General features: G+C 42.4%; 1 protein-coding gene across 7 annotated transcripts in view; it reads right to left on the bottom strand.

Moving 5' to 3' along the window:
• The window catches only part of LOC140491292 (protein CASP-like), a 618,172-nt gene that overhangs the window by 472,830 nt on the left and 129,120 nt on the right, over positions 1-16,222 (bottom strand). For all 7 annotated transcript variants that reach the window (XM_072589278.1, XM_072589273.1, XM_072589277.1 and 4 more), the window contains exon 2: positions 3,669-3,779. In XM_072589278.1, coding sequence (XP_072445379.1) covers positions 3,669-3,779 — 111 coding nt within the window. The remainder of the gene's footprint in view (positions 1-3,668; positions 3,780-16,222) is intronic.

The following is a 16,222-nucleotide window of genomic DNA, read 5'->3' as shown; positions in this document are numbered from 1 at the left end:
AAAGTTCAGGTGCCGCTGAATGCTATGTCACCAAAGCTTCAACTATTTTAAATAACATCATCACAACAGATTAATTGCAAATTGATTGCTACATTTGCTGCCATAATAGTGACTGCAATGCAAAAGCAATCAATTGAGTCTGATGAACTTTAGGACATCCAAGGACCTGTAATACAATTGAATGGAAGCCCTTTCAATTTCAAAATGATTGCAGTCATCAAATTACTTCTTGTTTTCATGTATACTGCCTATAGTTATGATATTAAAAATCGAGCAACACCAGGTTATAGTCCAACAGGTTTATTCAGAAGTACTAGCTTTCAGAGTGCTGCTCCTTCATCAGATAACTAGTTGCCTAATGAAGGAGTGGTGCTCCAAAAGCTAGTACTTCCAAATAAACCTGTTGGACTATAACCTGGCATTGTGATTTTTAACTTTATCCACCCCAGTCCAACATCAGCACCTCCACATTATAGTTATGATATAACACTAAAACTTTGCATCAAGATGTAATCTGATACTTGCTTGGTTCTGTAGGCGATTGTGGTCAGTTGGATGATAACTGTTGCCACACCTCATACCCATGATGATGTCAACAAAAAAACAACTAATTCAATCTTCATAACTATAGATTTAAATTGAACTGCGACGTTTTGACTGCTTTTTAGTTAACTAAAGGAATGGGGGGAAAGAGTAATTAAGAATGTCAACTTTCTTAATGTTAGTGCTGTTATTTAATTCTATATCAAGTTCAACACAGGAATTATTCTTATTACTAACACAGCACTGTTACTTTGATCAAGAAATGTCACGATTTCATATACCATAGACTCCATATTATTGCAATTTAAAAGCTTATGAACCAAATTTGAATTTGGCTTTGTACTGTAAGTAACGTAAATGACACAGAACTTTGCATTCCTCATGCACACTCCTTCACTTACAATAATAAGCAAAGTTCTGCAGTGGAAATACTTTCCCTGAAAAGCCTACCAACTGATTCTAGGTGGACCTTCCCTTTTCCATGTTCTATATAACTCCCATCTATACAATATCTTTCTAAATATAACTTCTTTCAAATTCACCTCCTAATTCACTGCATGCATCCAATTGCAATTATGGGCAGCGCAGTGGCTCAGCGGTTAGCAATGCTGCCTCACAGTACCAGGGACCCGGGTTCAATTCCAGCCTTGGGCGACTGTCTGTGTTGCGTTTGCACATTCTCCCAGTGTGTGAGATTCGCTTCCTCCCACAATCCAAGGATGTGCAGGTTAGGTGAATTGGCTATGTTAAGTTGCCCAGTGTTCAGGGATGTGTAGTTCAGGTGCATTAGTCAGGGGTAAATGTACAGTAATAGGGTAGAGAAATGGGTCTGGATGAGTTACTCTTCAGAAAGTCAGTGTGAATATATTGAGCCAAACGGCCTACTTCCATACTGTCGGGATTCTACGATTCTATAGCATCTTTCCATTTATTTTCTAATTCTCCTCCATCCACCCTATTTAATCTTTGGCATTGCTTTCCATTCACTGACTTTCATTCTATCTCAACTGATATAATATTACCTCTTCACCCTAACCACAAAACATCACCCTATTCGGTGTCTCATCAGTTATTTAATATTTGTTAATCATGTTTCTGCTGGTATTTAAATGCTGATAAACTACCAAACTAAGGCAAATCTTGTCTAAATCAGGCCTTCATCAACAAAGGATTTACAAAAGCTGATGTTCTAGTCAAGTTAAACATTCACATGCAATTCAATCTGTTAGAACAGTACACAACTTGGCAAATCATATTTTACAAGAAAATGATTGATTTATCTGAATACCCTGCTGAGTAAGAGGTGGAGGTTGGCTGCGAGTTAACTGTATTTAGTCTCAATAACGGAGGAATATTTTGTGCCAGGATCAGGAATTCTACATAATAAAAATTAAATGAGATGTAGTTTGAAGTGGAATTCTGTACATGCATAAAGCTCATGTTTTCTTATTTTTCTACCATAATCACAACCAAACCATATTCTCATACTTTGCTTAGTAACTAATTTTGAAATAGTTTCCACTATAATCACAATTTAAAGGCTGGTAACTGCTACTCAGAGAATTCTGATATACATGGATGTCACAGCTTTGCTATTCTTCCACTACTTACATCACAACAATTATATTTCCAACATTGGGCATTTCTGAAGACTTCAATCCGAAGTGGGTTTTATTTTCTTGGGACTTATTTTACTCACTTCAGGTCATTGACATTCCTGTCTGCATGTAAATGGTCACCAGTAGCTTTAAGTCTTGGTTAAATATAAGCTTTGTTTCAGTCATACCCATTACTCCTTATCTCGCTCCCTTCTGCCTCTGACAATCTTTCCTGAACGCAGCCTAAGAGTCTGGTTGTAATATGGCCAATAAGGAAGGACTACTTGGGCAGAATATTGCAGCTTACAAAATCTAACAGCAGGATTTGTTTAGTACACAGTGGTAATAATGCACTGATGATATAGCTGGAAGGGCACAGATGCATTCATACAATAATCATCTCAGCAGTGGTGTCGTACAGAAGAGAAAAAGTATGGTGTGCCCGCTTCACTAGATAATTACTTGGAAGAAGTTAAGTCAACAATAGCTTGTATTTTTATCATGAGCTAGAACCTCCCCAAATATTTGATCACAAATTTAGGTTTTAAGAAGAATCTTAATGGAAATAAGGTAACAGGTCAAGGGTTCAAAACCTAGCAAGACATGACTGTCATTGGCAATGCAGAAGGGTGATTTGAATTGAGGGTGTACAACAGGCCAAAACTGAAAGAATATAGAGCTTTCAAATTCACAGTGGAACAATTCATATTTATATTATGACTTTCTTGTAACATGTTGTCATTACAGATCTGCATTTGCCCCACTGGTCAGAAATGGCATCCATTCCATGGAAAATTCCGGTATGAACGAAGTTTCTGAAACTATCTTACAATGTGCTCTTCCCAACTCTCCTTTCTACCGAAGATGGTTCAGTTAGTAAATACACATCTTAATGTGACATTACACCACATGAATCACAATGATCACACTCCAGTTTGTGCTACAATTAGCACTTCTAGAAAACCAGTGAGCAAAAATTAGCCAGCATTCCAGATTTTTCTACCTATACAGACAAAAAGTAATTCACGTGGATACCACTGCTAAACATGAGCTGAACTGTAATATTCCTTCTCTTTCCAAACTCCCAAACCATAAATGCTTGAGCAAAATACCAGGGGCCAGTGAAACTGCAATTCATCTTAACACAATGCTTTCAAGAAAGGAGCAAACATTCATTGCTTGAAAACAAGAAGTCACCCGCCACTTGCTGTAGTTTTAAACAAAAGAACTTGTAAATGTCTGTGCCCAAGGACTGAAAACTAAATGCAGCTGATGACAGGACAAAAGAAACTGATGAATGTAATGGGTAAACAATCCTCAAAGGAGCTGGTACACTAACATTTTCACATGGGATTTCCAGGCTTCAATTATGCTACAGCACTAATAAAGTTTACATTTCTGGTAAAAAGTAACTGATGGCAGCACCAAGATTTCAATAAGTTTGCCATTTCTAAGTCAGACCTGGTAACCAGAGCATTAATTCACTCACTTTCAAATAACAACCTGCAAAGCCTTTCCTTTACCTACCTCTGGTGTGTTCTTCTTAAATTCTCGACTTTCGTCAATAAGTCGTTTTCTGGATTGTTCACTTTCATCCTGTCGATTGGCCAACACAGTAGCAGTGGCATCAAGTTCTCTCTGCACAAATGTAAAAAAAAATGAAATCATGAAATGGAACTGGCACTGGTTTAGGATGAGGTTCTGAGTAGGTCCAACAACTAGACATATTTTGGAAAAGCAATTAAGTACAAAACAACTCAGACCATAAAGCCAATCCTGATTTATACTGAGAATTAGCTCATCGCAGCAGGGTGTCTGTAGAAGCAAATTTGCAAATCTTGCCCTAGGCTAAGAAAGGGGAAGTCAGCCAGCATTTCTAGTCCAGATCCAAGGAGTTCGATGAAAATTGCACATGTCTGAATATTGGTGAGGGTGGAATGAGCTTTGTCGTTAAACTTGCTAAAACACATATCTTAGGGTACAATCCAACATCAGGACTGGACATGAGTGACATATCTCTGGGTTATCTATGTATATGATGCCACAGCACAGCTTGAGTCTTTACCCTCAGAGACAATGGTAATAAGTCAGAAAATAAAGAAGAAATGCGCACAAAATACAGAAGATTTAACAAGTACAATAAAGGATGGCAAACATTTCTGCTGACCTCTTTCTACACCTAATGTATAATGCATTTCCATCAGAAAATGATTTAAACTATTTGGAGAAGCATTAGTTATCACTTGCTGAAAAAATGTGTAGTATTGTATGAAAATAAAACAAGACCTACATTATTAAAATCTGCATGGCAATAAATGGAGTTTGGAGTACAAGCATTAATTTTCTGCAATTAATTTGTTATTTTAACAGAAACAAGGGAAATATCCCAAAGTACTGGATCAGTGAAGGATTCTATCTGATCTTCTGAATGAAATGTATGATATTTAACAAGGTCTGAACCGATCACCCACTGGTAACGTGACAACAGTAAAGGTCAATTCCTGAGCAAAAACAGAAAACAGAGAACTGCAAGGGGTGAGACAAAGAATGTTAGTGGGGAGGTATAATTGTGAAGAGTTTCAAGAGAATAAAAACCAGAGAAGTAGCACAAGAGCAAAGAGAAGCAAAACAGTTGATGGAAGAAGAAAAGACATGAGGAGAAAAACAAATCGAAAACACAAATAGCAAATGAAGTAGAAGGAGCTCTTGATGAAAATAGGCTCCACATGACAAGTGCTTGTTAATTCTGCTCCTGTGGGTCATTACCGTTTGTTCCTCACTCATACAATTTTCATTAACTGATGTTTCTCTATTTTTGTTTATTGACATCACAATATTTGAGCATACATTTCTCAACCTGTTTAAAACCTACTAAAATAGTTGCAATTCATATGCTGCACTCAGCAAAAAAAAACACCAAAATGTCAGACATTGAGAGACAGTGAGTAAGTAAGGCCAAATAGAATTCAGTTTCTGGTATTTTAAGGGCACCAAACAATTTAGCTACTTCAAGAAGAAATCTTTATGGGGTATGTGGAACAATCCTGTTTCAATTTTACACTGGGACCCTCCTATAACTCTTTTCTCATACATCAATGACTGCTTCAGTGCCGCTTCATGCTCCCACCAGGAGCTTCATTCATTTTGCCTCTAATTTCCACCCCTCTATAACTTTCACATCAATCATTCCCGACACTTCACTTCTTTTCCTTGACATCTGTGTCTCAATTTCAGGGATTAAACTGTCCACTAATATCCACTACAAAGCCAGTGACTCCCACAGCTACCTTCACTACAGCTCATCACACCCTATATACTGCAAGGACTCCATCCCATTCTCCCAGTTCCTCTGCCTATGTTGCATCTGTTCAGATAATGCCACCTTCCAAACAGCACTGCTGACATGTCTTGCTTCTTCCAAGATCATGGTTTCCCACTCACTGTGATTAACAGGACTCTCAATCGCATTCAACCAATCCCATATGCTTCCACTCTTGCCCCTTCCCATCACTGACAACAGTGTGAACGGGTTCCCCTCATCCTCACTTTTCATCCAACCAGCCTCCACATTCAAAGGATCATTCACCACCATTTCAGACAACTCCAGCAGAACGCCACCACCGAACACATCATCCCCTCACTCCCCCATCTGCATTTCACAGGGATCGTTCCTTCCGGGACATGCAAGTCCATTCCACAACAACCAACACTACCAGCTTCTCTCCACGGCACCTGCCCATGTAACCACGAAGGTCCAACACCTAGCTATTCACATCCTCCCTGCTCACCATGCATGGGCCTAAACGGTCTTTCAAGATGAAATAGCATTTTACTTGTACCTCCTCCAATCTTGTGTGTTATATTCACTGCACCTTATGGGGGCTACTCTACATTAGAGAAACCAAACGCAGACTGGGTAACTGCTTTGCAGACCACCTCCAGCCTGTGCGCAAGCTGGATCCTGACCTACTGGTAGCCAGTCATTTTAACAAAGTCTCCTGGTCACATGCCCACATCCGTCCTCAACACACTGCAGTGTTCCAGCTAATCACAGCGCAAATTAGAACAAAAACTTTGCATTTTCGGACTGGGCACTTTACAGCCTTCTGGATTTAATATTGAATTTAAAATCTTTAAATTGCGAGCCATTTTTTTTCCCTACCTTTTAGCTTAACATGTCATGTCCTCCCCTCCACCAATCCCAGTTACTGTTCTTTCAAGTCTGGCAGGAGACACACCATTGTTCAGTCATTCTCACATTCCAATCATTTAATCTGAAATATTAACATCTCTTCTCCACCAGCACCCTAGCCCCACTACCCTCTCCCCCCCAAACTATAGTATAAATGCTGTTCCCCCCCACACTTCACTTCAGCCCTGATAAAGGGTCATTAAGACTCAAAACATTAGCTTTCTCTCTCTCCATGGACGCTGTCTGACCTGCTGTGATCTCCAGCATTTGTGAAGAAAAGATGCAATCTCCTGTATTGAGGCCAAATTAAGTTGAAAATATGCTTATTATTTAAATAACTTGAAGGATCAAATATTTCCTGGTTAATATTTCCAAGGTGAAAAATTTGAATTTTCCAGGATGTTAAAGTTCACAAAGTTGCTCCGCAATGCATTTACTTCAACACTTTCAAAACCTAAAGCTGATTCAATAAATCATCCATAAGCTAGCAATGTTTCACATTTTAACAAACTACACAGGATTTTGTTTTTGTCAAACTTGACAAGAAGAATGACTGTCTCTCTTTTTTTGGAAAATAGACTCTGATACCGCCCGGTTCTACCTCCTTCCCAAGATCCACAAGCATGACCACCCTGGCCGACCCATTGTCTCAGCATGCTCCTGCCCCACTGAACTCATCCCTACTTACACTGTCCTATCCCCCCTAGTCCAGGAACTCCCCACTTACGTTCAAGACACCACCCACGCCCTCCACCTCCTCCAAGACTTCCGTTTCCTCGGCCCCCAACACCTCATCTTCACCATGGAGATCCAATCCCTCTACACCTCCATCCGCCATGACCAGGGCCTTCAAGCCCTCCGTTTTTTCCTCTCCAGACGTCCCCAACAGTACCCTTCCACCGACACTCTCATTCGTTTGGCTGAACTGGTCCTCACCCTTAACAATTTCTCCTTTGAATCCTCCCACTTCCTCCAGACCAAAAGGGGTGGGCATGGGCACCCGTATGGGCCCCAGCTATGCCTGTCTCTTTGTTGGCTACGTAGAACAGTCCATCTTTCATAGTTACACCAGCACCACTCCCCACCTCTTCCTCCGCTACATTGATGACTGCATTGGCACCACCTCGTGCTCCTGCGAGGAGGTTGAGCAATTCATCAACTTCACCAACACATTCCACCCTGACCTTAAAATTTACCTGGACCATCTCTGACACCTCCCTCTCCTTCCTGGACCTCTCCATTTCCATTAATGATGACCGACTTGACACCAACATTTTTTACAAACCCACTGACTCCCACGGCTACCGGGATTACACCTCTTCCCACCCTACCTCCTGCAAAAATGTCATCCCGTATTCCCAATTCCTCCGCCTCAGCCGGATCTGCTCCCAGGAGGACCAGTTCCACCACAGAACACACCAGATGGCCTCCTTCTTTAGAGACTGCAATTTCCCTTCCCGCATGGTTAAAGATGCCTCCCAACACATCTCGTCCACGTCCCGCACCTCTGCCCTCAGACCCCACCCCTCCAACCGTAACAAGGACAGAACGCCCCGGTACTCACCTTCCACCCTACCAACCTTCGAATAAACCAAATCATCCAACGACATTTCCACCACCTCCAAACGGACCCCACCACCAGGGATAGATTTCCCTCCCCACCCCCCACCCCCAACATCCCACCCTCCCATCCTGGCACTTTCCCCTGCCACCATAGGAATTGTAAAACCTGCGCCCCCACCTCCTCCCTCACCTCCATCCAAGACCCCAAAGGAGCCTTCCACATCCATTAAAGTTTTACCTGCACATCCACCAATGTCATTTATTGTATCCGTTGCTCCCGATGCGGTCTCCTCTACATTGGGGAGACTGGACGCTTCCTAGCAGAGCGCTTTAGGGAACATCTCCGGGACACCCGCACCAATCAACCACTCCGCCCTGTGGCCCAACATTTCAACTCCCCCTCCAACTCAGCCAAGGACATGGAGGTCCTTGGCCTCCTTCACTGCCGCTCCCTCACCACCCGATGCCTGGAGGAAGGAAGCCTCATCTTCCGTCTCAGAACACTTCAACCCCAGGGCATCAATGTGGACTTCACCAGTTTCATCATTTCCCCTTCCCCCACCTCACCCCAGTTCCAAACTTCCAGCTCAGCACTGTCCCCATGACTTGTCCTACCTGCCTATCTTCCTTTCCACCTACCCACTCCACCCTCCTCCCTGACCTATCACCTTCATCCCCACCCCCATTCACCTATTGTACTCTATGCTACTTTCTCCCCAACCCACCCTCTTCTCATTTATCTCTCCACCCTTCAAGCACTCTGCCTGTATTCCTGATGAAGGGCTTTTGCCCGAAACATCGATTTTCCTGCTCCTCGGATGCTGCCTGAACTGCTGTGCTTTTCCAGCATCACTCTAATCCAGAATCTGGTTTCCAGCATCTGCAGTCATTGTTTTTACCTATTTATTGAATGAGGTTTTTCAGTGCATCATGTTCAGGTTGGGCAACAATGAAAGGACTTCACTAATCCAATTTTCCCACTCTTGGCTCATAGACCTGAAGGCTATGACAATGCAAGTAAATATCTAAATACTGCTAAAAATATTACAAGAATTTCTGACCTCATCATCCTTTCATGCAGCAAATTCCAGATGCCCACCCACTTCAACCTTCTCTGCTCCAAGAAAAACAATCCCGGTTTATCCAATCTTTCTTTGTAGCTCAGACTCTCCAGTCCATGCAGAACTGTGATAAATCTCCTCTGCACCCTTTCTAGTGCGATTACATCCTCTCTATAATGTGGAGATCAGAACTTCATACAGTACTCCAGCTGTGGTCTTGTTAACATCATTGTTCTTGAATTCCTCAGCTAAAAGGCAAGTATTCCAAATGCCTTCTTCACCATTTTTCCACCTAATCTGATACATTCAAGGTTTGGTGGATATGCACACCAAAGGGCCCTCTGAATCTTCAGTACTTTCCAGGGCTCTAATTATTCATATTGCTAGTACTTGTTAGCACCGTCCACTTCCCAAAATACATTACATCTGTTGTTCACGGTGTTTTTGTTCTTGCTGGTGTCCATCTCTGAGAAACAACACTTAATACATAGATGATGATACAGCAGAGACACAGAGCTCTATAAAACCACAATTCATTTATTAAGTACTTAAACAAATAACACATACTTTTAACGACTGGAGACATCTCAATCACTGTCTTTCACTACCCTGATTTCTATAACTAAACCCAAAGGTTATTACCAGTGAGAGTTTGCAGCTGGCCAGTCTCTATGCCAAGTCCATGTCTTACCTGAATTATATGTGCCCATGACTAATCTTTAATGTTTTGTCCAACTGTACGCCTTCTTTGGATTTATCCGTACATGTGAGTAATTTCAAATTATATATTTTATCTGATAGAGCCAGCAGTTACTTTCCTGTTATCTTCCTGTTATCTTCAGCCTTGACCAAGATTGCACCTTTCTTAAATAGTGGATTGGGATTAAGTTTAATAGGCAAAGTGCCACTTTGCTTTTGTTCATATGGGCTCTTACTTTCTTGATCAGTTTGCAGTATCAGTATCCAACCTTATTGGAAGTTTTGTTAAAGTCCAGAGAGATCACATGACATGCATTAACCTCATTAACACACGTGAGTGCCTCCTCAAAAAGTTCATCAAATTTGTCAAACAAGTTTTAAGTGTGGCCTTGCTGTAAGTCTGGAGTTGAGAATAGAGTGGGTTCTTTCTTGATTATATGTTTTATTGAGATATGTCTCTTGATTAAACTTAAAAATACAAGCCATAAGCATTAAGTTAGTCTGGAGCAGCATTTTGTAGAGGAATAAGACGGTGCTATTTTCCGGGTCCTCAGATTCGAAAAAGGAAAAATGGCCTTTAGCCTCTTCTTGTCGGATGTGGGAGTTTAGGGACAGTTTACATATTACAGATCGAATGGATCAGCTGGAGCGACAGTTAAAGTCAATGAGGAATTTAAAAGAGCAAGGGCATGTGATGGAAGGCAGTTACAGGAAGGGAGAAAAGCTGCAGTCACATAGATGGGTTAACGCCAGGAAAGGTGGCTATCCTCATTTCAAACAGGTATGCTGTTTTGGAAAATGTCGGGAGTGATGGATTCTCAGGGGAATGCAGCACAAACAGCCAAGTTTTGGTATTGAGACTGACTCTAATGCAATGAGGAGTACGTCAGGTTCCAAAAGATAGATTGTGTTAGGGGACTCTCTAGGCAAAGGCCAGCAGCAAAAAATCAGAATGGTATGTTTATCTCCCTGGTGCCAGGATCAAGGATGCCTCAGAAAGGGTGCAGAATGTTCTCAAGGGAGAAGAGGGACCAGCAGGAGGTCACTGTATACATTGGAACCAATGACAAAGGAAGGGAAAAGGATGAGATTCTGAGGAGGGAGTATAGAGAGTTAGGCAGAAATTTAAGAAGGAGGTCCTTATAGATAGTTATATCTGGATTACACCCAGTGCTGCGAGCTGGTGAGGTAGGAATAGGAGGATAGAGCAGATGAATGCATGGCTGAGGAGCTGGTGTATGGGAGGAGGATTCACATTTTAGGATCATTGGAGACCCAGGGAGATAGTGAGGAAAGAGATCAATCGGAGACTAGTACAATTGAGAAAAGAAGCTAGTCAAACAGTCAGAGTAGGCAGTGACAAAGCAGAGAACAAGGTAGAACTCAGGCGACTGACTGTGTGGAGTTTGCACATTCTCCCCGTGTCTGCGTGGGTTTCCTCCGGGTGCTCCGGTTTCCTCCCACAGTCCAAAGATGTGCAGGTTAGGTGAATTGGCCATGCTAAATTGCCCGTAGTGTTAGGTGAAGAGGGAAATGTAGGGGAATAGGTCTGGGTGGGTTGCTCTTCAGTGGGTTGGTGTGGACTTGTTGGGCTGAAGGGCCTGTTTCCACACTGTAAGTAATCTAATCAAAGTAATCTAATCAACTGATAATTTTAACTGCATTTATTTCAATGCAAGAGGCCTAACAGGGAAGGCAGATGAATTCAGGGCATGGTTAGGAACATGAGAGTGGGGTATCATAGCAATTACTGAGGAGAAAGTGAGGACTGCAGATGCTGGAAATCAGAGCTGAAAATGTGTTGCTGGAAAAGCGCAGGTCAGGCAGCATCCAAGGAACAGGAGAATCAACGTTTCGGGCATCAGCACTTCTTCAGGAATCCTTTCCTGAAGAAGGGCTGATGCCCGAAATGTCGATTCTCCTGTTCCTTGGATGCTGCCTGACCTGCTGCGCTTTTCCAGCAACACATTTTCAGCTATCATAGCAATTACATAAACATGGCTCAGAGATGGACAGGACTGGCAGCTTAATGTTCCAGGATATAAATGCAACAAGAAGCCAAGAAAAGGAAGGGGAGTGTTAAGCAGAACGCAAAGGGTTTTTGCAAATCCATTAAGGACAAAAGGGTAACTGCGGAGAGAATAGGGCCCCTCAAAGATCTGCAAGGCAGCCTTTGCGTGAAGCCACAGAAAATGGGGGAGATACTAAACGAGTATTTTGCATCAGTATTTACTGTGGAAAAGGACATGGAAGATATAGAATGTAGGGAAATAGATGGTGACAGCTTGCAAAATGTCCATATTATAGGGGAAGAAGTACTGGATGTCATGAAACACATAAAGGTGAATAAATCCCCAGGACCTGATCAAGTGTACCTGAGAACTCTGTGAGAACCTAGGGAAATGATTATGGGCCCTTTGCTGAGATATTTGTATCATCGATAGTCACAGGTGAGCTGCCAGAAGACTGGAGATTGGCTAACGTGGTGCCACTATTCAAGAAAGGTAGTAGGGACAAGCTAGGGAACTATAGACCAGTAAGCCTGACCTCGGTGGTGGGCAAATTGTTGGAGGGAATCCTGAGGGACAGAATGTACATGTATTTGGAAAGGCAAGGATTGATTAGGGATAGTCAACATGGCTTTGTGCATGGGAAATCATGTCTCACAAACTTGATTGAGTTTTTTCAAGTAAAAAAAAAGAGTATTGATGAGGGCAGAACAGTAGATGTGATCTATATGGTGTTCGACAAGGTTCTCCATGGGAGACTGATTAGCAAGGTTAGATCTCATGGCATACAGGGAGAACTAGCCATTTGGATACAGAACAGGCTCAAAGGTGGTGGTGGAGGGTTGTTTTTCAGACTGAAGGCCTATGACCTGTGCCATAACGATTGATGCTGTGTCCGCTACTTTTCATCATTTACATAAATGATTTGGATGTGAGCATAAGAGGTATAGTTAGTCAGTTTGTGGATGACACCGAAATTGGAGGTGTAGTGGACAGCGAAGAAGGTTACCTCGGATTACAACAGGATCTCGATCAGATGAGCGAATAGGTCGAGCAGTGGCAACTGGGAGTTTAATTTAGATAAATGGGAGGTGTTGCATTTTCGGAAAGCAAATCTTAGCAGGACTTATACACTTAATGGTAAGGTCCTAGGAATTGTTGCTGAACAAAGAGACCTTGGAGTGCAGGTTCATAGCTCCTTGAAAGTGGAGTCGCAGATAGGTAGGAGAGTGAAGAAGGCATTTGGTATGCTTTCCTTTATTGGTCAGAGTGTTGAGTACAGGAGTTGGGAGGTCATGTTGCAGCTTTTTAGGACATTGGTTAGGTCACTTTTTTAATATTGTGTGCAATTCTGGTTTCCTTCCTTTTGGAAGGATGTTGTGAAACTTGAAAGGGTCAGAAAAGATTGACAAGGATGTTACCAGGGTTGGAGGATTTGAGCTATAGGGAGAGGTTGAATAGGCTAGGGCTGTTTTGCCTGGAGCATCGGAGGCTGAGGGATGATCTTATAGAGGTTTATAAAATCATAAGGGGCGTGGATAGAGTAAATGGACAAGGTATTTTCCCTGGGGTGGGGGAGTCCAAAACAAGAGGGCACAGGTTTTTGGTGAGAAGGGAAAGAGACCTAAGGGACAACTTTCTCACACAGAGGCTGGTGCACGTGTGGAATGGGCTACCAGAGGAAGTGGGGGAGGCTGGTACAATTGCAACATTTAAAAGGCATCCGGATGGGTACCTGAATAGAAAGGGTTTGGAAGGATATGGGCCAGGGGGATGGCAAGTGGGACTAGATTGGGTGGGATATCTGGTCGGCATGGAGGGGTTGGACCAAAGAGTTTGTTTCCATGCTGTACATCTCTGACTCTACGATCCTTCCAAAACAAATCTATGTTGAATTTCCCTATTAATCAGAGTCTCTCCAAGTGCTGTGGGATATTCTATCCCACAGAATTCTAATTGCCCACCACTGAGGTTCCACTGACTGGCCTTTAATTTCCAGGTCAAAACCTTCCTCCCTTTTCCAAAAATTGGGCAATGTTAGTGATCCTCCATTCTTCTAGCAACTCACCCATTGCCTCCCTAAATAGCCTGGCATACATCTCTTTTAAGCCTGTGGACATATCAACTGTTAAATCCAATAATATAAACTCTTTCTCTCTGTTAATTTTTTCTAATATTTCACAGTCTTTCTCCAAATTAGCAAGTTTGCAAATGACACAAAGATTGGTGGAGTAGCAGATAGTGAGGTGGACTGTCAGAGAATGCAGCTTAATATAGATAGATTGGAGAGTTGGGCGGAGAAATGGCAGATGGAGTTCAATCTGGACAAATGCAATGTGAAGCATTTTGGAAGATACAATTCAACAGCGAACGATACAGTAAATGGAGAAACCCTTAAGAAAATTGACGTACAGAGAGATCTGGGTATTCAGGTCCATTGTACACTGAAGAAGGTGATGCAGGTCGATAGAGTGGTCAAGAAAGCATACAGCATGCTTTCCTTCATCAGATGGGGTATTGAGCACAAGAGGTGGCAGGTCATGTTACAGTTGTATAGGACTTTGCTTTGGCCAAATTTGGAATAGAGCGTACAGTTCTGGTCGCCACATTACCAAAAGGAAATGGATGCTTTGGACAGGGTACAGACGAGGTTCACCAGGACGTTGTCTTGTATGGAGGGTGCCAGCTAGGAAGAGAGGTTGAGTAGATTTGGGTTATTTTCATTAGAAAGACAGAGGTTGATGGGGACCTGATTGAGGTCTACAAATCGTGAGAGATATAGACAGAACGGATAGCAAGAAGCTTTTTCCCAGAGTGGAGGACTCTATTACTAGGGGTCATGAGTTCACTGTGAGAAGGGAAAAGTGGAAGGGACAAATACGTGGGAAGTTCTTTACACAGAGGGTGGTGGCTGCCTGGAATGTGTTACCAGCAGAGGTGGTAGAGGTAGTTACGATAGCATCATTTAAGATGTACGTAGACAGATACATGAATGGGCAGGGAGCAGAGAGATACAGATCCTTTGGAAATAGGTGACAGGTTTAGATAAAGGGTCTGGATCAGCTGTAATTTTCTTTGTTCCTTGTTCTATCCCAATTAATATGTGAATAGTTAAAGTTCCCTACATTCTTGCCTTATTATTTTCACATTTCAATTACATATTTGATACAATGTCTCTGTGTGTGCCTCTTCTGTGTTCTTTTTTACTTTGGCCTTTAATTGATGATCTTTAAAGGTAGAATGCCTCCTCACTGCTATAATTGATTCCTTCATCAATACTGCAACCTCAAAATTCACACGCCACCAACTTCTATCTTATCTAAACAATCTATATCCATGAATGTTTGACTGCCACCCTCCCCATCTTTCAGTCGTCTTGGTCATACGCTATTCAGCTCTGCCTACTAATCAGGATACCATCTCCCTGCCAAACTAGTTTAAATCTGCTCCAGCAGCATTCTCTGAAAGGATACCGTTCAGATGTCAATGATCCAACTTGTACAAGTCCCAGCTCCCCGAGAAATGATCCCAATGCCTTAGGAATCTAGAGTTCCCCTTTCTGCACCATTTCTCCAACCATGCATTCACCTGCATGAATTCCTTCTCTTCCTATACTCACTACTGCATGGCACCACGAGTAATCTAGAGATTACTACCTGTGAACTCCTGCTTTTCAATTTCCTACCAAACACGCTGAAGTCTGCTTGCATTATCTCATCTCTCTTACTTCCTGTATCATTGGTCCCAACAGACCATGACTTCTTCCTTTCCCTTCAGAGCTTCCTGCAGTCTTTCCAAAACTCTGGCACCTTGGAAGCCTCCTGGGAGTCATGGCTATTACCACAAAAGCAGCTGTCTGCTCTCCTCATGAACAAATCCCCTGCGGCTATTGCCTTTCTACACTTTCTCCTCTCCTCCCCCAGAGCAGTTGGATCACCACTGTGCCATGGCCACGGTCAGCACCCTGATGAAGGGCTTTCGCCCGAAATGTCAATCCTCCTGATCCTCGGACGCTGCTTGACCTGCTGTAGTTTTCCAGCACTACACTCTTGACTATGATTCATACCCTGACCTCCTTCAGAGTGCTGCCTCTGATAAAAATCAAACACAGAAAATAGGCTTGGCATTCCTTCCAAGCACAAGTCCCAGCACTGTTCATATTTTCAGAAGCTACCTAAAAATCTAAAGGAAAGCAAAGGTTGGCCATCTGCCCAGACTCAGGTCAATCAAATCAGGTCAGAGATTATGATATCCAGCCAATTGTTACTTCTTGTAGATTGTAGTTCAATTTCAGATTTAATAAGCTTAGTTTCACAATTTACCAAGCTGAGATCTGAATTCACAAGTAGTTGCATAAATGTAGCTAATATGGAACTTCAGAAACCATTTGTTAAACTAGTACATAACATTAGTTGAGGAAATTTTGTCCAACAAATAAAACTGTAGTACAGAAGACAAGACTTGAAGGCATATAGGCCCATAGCTATATTGCAGCTTTCTTCAGCATCCTACAGCAGGACGTCCACCTGGACTTACAGAAACAAAGTGTTGGATAAA

The sequence above is a fragment of the Chiloscyllium punctatum genome, chromosome 19 (assembly GCF_047496795.1).
Source record: "Chiloscyllium punctatum isolate Juve2018m chromosome 19, sChiPun1.3, whole genome shotgun sequence".
Lineage (NCBI taxonomy): Eukaryota > Metazoa > Chordata > Chondrichthyes > Orectolobiformes > Hemiscylliidae > Chiloscyllium > Chiloscyllium punctatum.
The sequence above is the reverse complement of the archived record's forward strand: the minus strand, read 5'-3'. Positions and strand labels throughout refer to the sequence as shown.